The sequence below is a fragment of the Haplochromis burtoni genome, unplaced genomic scaffold (assembly GCF_018398535.1).
Source record: "Haplochromis burtoni strain Fernald_Lab_line unplaced genomic scaffold, NCSU_Asbu1 Contig_1050, whole genome shotgun sequence".
Lineage (NCBI taxonomy): Eukaryota > Metazoa > Chordata > Actinopteri > Cichliformes > Cichlidae > Haplochromis > Haplochromis burtoni.
Window position 1 is genome coordinate 59712 of NW_024583411.1, and position 6069 is coordinate 65780.

The 6069-nt window shown below is 42.7% G+C and overlaps 1 protein-coding gene across 4 annotated transcripts in view; it reads right to left on the minus strand.

Moving 5' to 3' along the window:
• The window catches only part of xrcc3 (X-ray repair complementing defective repair in Chinese hamster cells 3), an 18500-nt gene that overhangs the window by 10083 nt on the left and 2348 nt on the right, over positions 1–6069 (minus strand). For 3 of the 4 annotated variants that reach the window (XM_042216430.1, XM_042216432.1, XM_005951517.3), the window contains exons 3-4: positions 3452–3589; positions 3171–3368 (exon numbers count right to left, since the gene is read on the minus strand). In XM_042216430.1, coding sequence (XP_042072364.1) covers positions 3171–3368; positions 3452–3589 — 336 coding nt within the window. The remainder of the gene's footprint in view (positions 1–3170; positions 3369–3451; positions 3590–6069) is intronic. The other variant, XM_042216431.1, reaches the window with a different exon arrangement.

The window sequence follows — 6069 nt, forward strand, 5'->3', positions numbered from 1 at the left end:
ATTCTAACCTGAATTGAAATTAAAATTAATACTTTAACAATTCTGTTTTGCAGTGTTAGTCAGTGAGTGACTGGCTGCTCCCGTATGGGATTAGAACGATGCCACCTTATCCCATAGTCCAGCCAATAATGCGATTCACATTCGTATATACGCAGCTAATCAACGTCGTTGACAGGCTATGACTAGATTAGGCTTTTTAAGGAGAGGTTGAACAACAGCGTGCTTGAAGGGTGTTGGAAAACAACCAGAACTGAGGCAGGCATTGATCAGGACCAGAAGGAACGGTCCGACTGAGTCCAGAACCTGCTTCAGAAGCCGAGAGGGGATAGCATTGGTGGAACAGTTGGTAGTCTTAACCTTGCAGATTATTTCATGCAGCTGAGAGAGAGAGATAGGTTCGAACTGATTAAAGGCAGAATGGCACAAAGATAAAACACAGGGATTGGAAGGTGAAGATGGAATGACAGACTGCAGGGAGGAAATCTTGTTTACAAAGAACTTTAGAAAATCATTACAGAGGGTGGCAGAAGGTGTGAGGCTGGTGGATGTGTAAGGATTTACAATGGAATTTAAAACACGAAACAGAGTCTGAGGTTTATGGACACTACTGCTAACCAGGTTTGATATGTAGGAGGACTTGGCCTCTTTGACGGCTTTCTGATAGGTTGAAAGAGAGTCTCTGAGGATATTAAAAGAAATGTGCAGCTTGTCCTTTTTCCATTTTCTCTCAGCACACCTACAGGTGCGCCTGAGAGCACGAACAGAGTGTGTAATCCAGGGTTCAGCGTGAGCTTTGGGACGGAGTGTTTTTAAGGGAGCGATGAGGTCCAAAATAGAAGTACATGTTGAGTTAAAAAGAGCAGTTAAATCTTCTGCACACAAGGAACCAATCCAGTCCGCCATGGAGAGCTCAGAGTTGCTAAAAGCAGCAGAAAACTGAGATGGTACATGGGTATTGATGATCCGGTGACGGCGTGAAGGAGGTTTAACTGCAGCATCAGAACAATGTGCAGTGGCAGAAAATAGAACAGGAAAATGATCGGAGATACACGCACTCTCACAAATTTCAGAGATGTGGATACCCAAGCCGTGAGACATGACAAGGTCCATAGTGTGACCCTTCTCATGTGTGGAGCCAGACACACACTGAGTAAGGTTGAAGGAATCCAACAGTGAAACAAAGTCTCTAACCAGGGGTTTAGATGGACAGCACACATGAATATTCAGGTCACCAACAATAAGAAATTGATCAAAATCTACTGAAAGTCCTGAAAGGAATTCCCCAAACTCACTGATAAAGTCCTTGTTAAATTTGGGAGGACGATATACCACTGCAATCAGTAACGGAGTGGATAAGTTTAGTTTAAAAAGCTGTAGCTCAAAGCTGGAATAAGAGGAAAAAGAAATCTGATGGCAGTCATAATCAGATTTAAAAACACAGGCGAGGCCTCCGCCTTTGCCAGAGGACCTGGGAGTGTTTAAAAAACAACAGCCTGGAGGAAGAAGCTCAGAAAAAGCCACAGTCTCACCAGTGCGTAACCAGGTCTCCGTCAGGAACATAAAATCCAAGTCGTAAGAAGAGAAAAAATCCTTGAGCAGAAACGTCTTATTGGAGAGGGATCGAGTGTTGATCAAAGCCATAGATAAGGTGAGATCAGTAGCTGTCATCGGGGTTGATATGCGGGTGAGTGGGCGTAGGTTAGAGTTTGTAGCACCAAATCTGCGGATCCGTGGCTGTAGGAGAGCAGATGACCGAGGACCCGGAACGGAAACAGCGAGCGACGGACCCGGAGAGTCACGCAGGAAGGGAGCAAACACCAGGCGAGGGCCGGAGATGGCAGAGAGTCGCCTACCAGAGGAGAACGGCGCCGCCGGCATGGTGAGGAGTGAGCCAGATGACCGAGGGAGGCGCGGGCCAAGAAGCGGGCCTACCGGTAAAGCCGGAGCAACAGCAGGCGGAGTTTGAGAGACGGTTTTCACCCAGGGTCCTCTGGGCTGGAGTGAGCCCCTCACCGCAGCAGAGTAGCAGAAACCCATCTGAGCGAGGGGAGGATCAGCCAGGCAGGAGAGTGATAGAAATGCCTTTGTGCGAGCCAGGAGACCACTTCGCTTCCCTCGTCTTCTCCAACGTTTTTTTCGGTGTAGCTTGGGAGGGAGGAACCAGGTGCGACGTAGGTAAGGTGGAATACCATCGAACAGTGGAGGCACACCGCTTGTTTGTCCATCAAAGACAGAGGACAAAGGTGCTGACACTGCTGAGTCTCGAATAATAAAGAGAGTTTGCCGGTCATAAGTCCGGAGCGAGTTGATTTCCACAGTTAAGGCAAAGAACAGCAAACAAAAAACTAAAAATCAGGAGGAGGAGTGACGGCGAGCCGAACATACTGGCGCCATCTTGTCTCACGACAAAGTGCTCTAATGGGGTGATATGGTCCTATAAGGTCATTAAGATAAGACGGGACCTGATTATTTAAGACCTTGTATGTGAGGAGCAGGATTTTGAATTCAATTCTGGATTTAACAGGGAGCAAATGAAGGTTCCTGATAGCTGACTTCACAAATATCGAAAGGGGACCAAAAGCATTCATTATCTTAGGTACATGTCTGTCAGGAGCACATACGAAGAATTCAGATTCAAACATCTTGGGGCTTAAAAACAAAAAGTATAACTGGATGTCATTTGCATAGCAGTGGTAGCAAATGTCCTCAAAGGGGCTCAAAATATGCTGGAGAGGAAGTAGATGTATTAAAAACAATAAAGGCCCCAATACAGAATCTTGTGGCACACCGTAGGTGAGGGAAGTACTTAGAAACTGCCACAGAAAAGTATCATTCATACAGATATGAGTAGAACCACTTTAAGGCAGATCCATATACACCGACCCAATATTTCAGCCTTTCAAGCAGAACGTGATGGTAAGCTGCATCAAAGGCCAACTTGAGGTCCAACATCAGCAGAACAGAACATTTTCCCGCATCGTTTTGCATCAAAATGTCACTGGAAACTCTAAGAAGGGCTGTTTCAGTAGAATGAGCTCTGCGTAAGCCAGACTGAAATTTGTCAAGAATATTGTGTTTATCCAAAACTGCTGTAAGCTGCTTAGCCACAACTTTTTCACTGAATGTATCACAAACCTACTGATTGGCAAAATCATGGTGCGTTCACTGACCTGCTCCCAGCCCTCCGTGCTCTGCTGGGTACTGCACCGAGAGGCTGAGCTGCAGGCCCACCTGAGTCTTGCCGGTGCCACTCTCTCCAGCCAGCTCAGTGATGCCCCCCACAGGCAAACCGCCCCTCAAAAGGCGGTCCAGAACTGGACAGCCGAGCCTGAGCTGGGCGCCAGACACGCCGTGCTGCAGCTGCTGTGCTGAACACATACACACACGCACATACTTGGTTAATGCATGATATCACATCACACAGTGTGTCCAGTAAGACTCTTCTCCTGACCTGTGATTGGAGGGTGCCTTCTGCAGACGGCAGCGGCAGCAGTGATCAGCTGCTGGACATCAGAGTTGGACAAACCGGTGAGTCTCTGCAGGTCTGGAGCAGAAGCACAAACCACATCCTTCACAGACATTAGCTGAACTGCAGCAGGAGAAGCACAAGTGGTTACCATGGAAACAACCACAAAAAAAGGAAGTCCAAGCAATTCATCACATCTCTGAATCTTTGGTGTTCACTGTCTAATCTGTAATAATCTGAATGGATTCTTAAAAAGAGCCAGCTGTCTCAGCTAATTACAGCTAATTCCTTTCATCTTAAACATTCTTGAAAGAGTAGTTGTCAAACAGCTAACAGATCATCTGCAGAGAAATAGCTTATTTGAAGAGTTTCAGTCAGGTTTCAGAGCTCATCACAGTACAGAAACAGCTTTAGTGAAGGTTACAAATGATCTTCTTATGGCCTCTGACAGTGGACTCATCTCTGTGCTTGTCCTGCTAGACCTCAATGCAGTGTTCGATACTGTCGACCATGATATCCTATTAGAACAATTAGAGGATGCTGTAGGTATTATGTAGGACTGCTTTCTTCCATTTGCGCAATATCTCCAAAATTAGAGCTACCCTGTCTCAGAGTGATGCTGAAAAACTAGCTTATGCATTTATTACTTCTAGGCTGGTTCATTATTATGAAGATGTAGCAAAAACTCCCCGAAAATACCTTCAGTTATTTCAAAATGCTGTAGCAAGAGTACTGACAGGGACTAGAGAGAGAGAGAGAGATTAGTCCACACAGTTATAATATTTGGAATAACAAGGATATCCTATATAAAGAAAACTTTTTTCTTAGATAGTTGGTTTAGGAACAACATTATTTTAGTCAACCAATTATTCGATTCAAATGGTATGCTTTTCTCATATGACGAATTTTGTCTACATTTCAATTTAGCAATAAATCATGACAATTATATTAAAGCATTTGGGTCTATACCTTCAGGGGTTTGTATGCTTTATAAGAATATACACTAATATCCCTTCATACCACAGGCCACTGGCATCTCCAATACAAACTGTTGTTGGTAAGACTTCTGGCAGAGATTATGTGTTTTTATCTCAGAACATGTATTTAAAGGATTTGCACTGTTCTGAAACTATGTATTATTTGGGCTCCACAAAAACTAAAGACAATTACACATTGATAACAGGTATATGATTAACTTGTTAATCTTAAAGGTTAAATTTCATATTCACAAATCCAAATGTTTAGGGAGACATCCCTCCTTTTATGTATACTCCTATGAGCTTTTATAATATCTAAATTCAATTAAGAATTCTACTAACCCCAAAGGCTATGGTTGTATGTGAAAAAATAAAGATCCTCCAATCTTTACTCTTTGGCTTAATCAGTTAAACTTCTCCCCTTAGCGTTCCGGTATGCGTATTGTAGGTTCTGAAAAATGGTCGATTGTTTGTTTGTGGTTTACAATTTCTTTAAGTACAACACCTTCAATGTAATACTGTTTTAATTCTACTTTGTACTGACCTTTAAATAAAGGTTTAAAAAGAGAGAAAAAAAAAACTATAGAGCAGGGGCGGAGCGTGGGGGTGGCTTACTGGGCTTAAGCCCGGGTTGTTTTGTCAGAAGCCCGGGGTCTTTTGGAGTGTAATTTTTTCATAGTTAGATGCCTGGCTGACAACTGTATAAAACAAAAAGTATACACAATATTCGAAGCACATAGTGCACACACTGTGGGAATTTACGACTGTGTGTGAATCCCCCCGGATATTGGTATGATCCTAGCTCAGGCACTAAGCCACTGAGCGAGGGGGCGGGGCAGCTGCTGCCAGTGAGTGCGCTGTTGGAGAAACGCAGCCAGCCATACTAAGGAGAGCTCAAGTTTGACCAGGTACCAAAGCAAATCATTCGTACTGTAGAAATAATGTAAATATGACGGTGAATCACGAAAGATTGATATCAAACTGATCACTTGACCAATATTACGTTACTTGCTCTTCAAGTGAATCAACAAATGGCGAAATGAAAAGCCGAACAAATGCTATTTTTTTAGAGAGTCTTAGCTTACATGCGTTTATTTCATATTTTCAGTTCTTACCCTCCCTGACTAAATCGGTTTCAGCTATGTACTGAAATATAAGAATAGACATTGGAGGCTTCTTTCAAAGAAAAAAACTCAGGTAAATGTTATTTTATATGTTATGCTTTGTATGTTGTTCAGTATATTTCTATGCAAAAAAGAGGGATTTCAGTACACAGCAGGATATTCACATTTGTAACCAGATATTTACATACACTTTAGGGAGAAAACATAAAACATTTTACTGTACAACATCAATTTAGAGTAAACTTTTGTTTTAGATAAATATTGAAATATCTTTTGAATTAGTTAAATGTCAGAAGAAAGAGAGACATAGCTGTCTATTTTTTTTTATCACTTTCATCAAATGTAGGAGTACATGTACACTAAGTTTATTGTTAATTAATAAGAAAACTCCAGACGATTCCATTCTGAGCTGAAGAAGCTTCTGATAGGTTAGTAGAGTCCATGTGAGTAAATTGGTGGCACAGCTGTGGATGCATATAAGGCAAAACACAGAGCCTGTTTC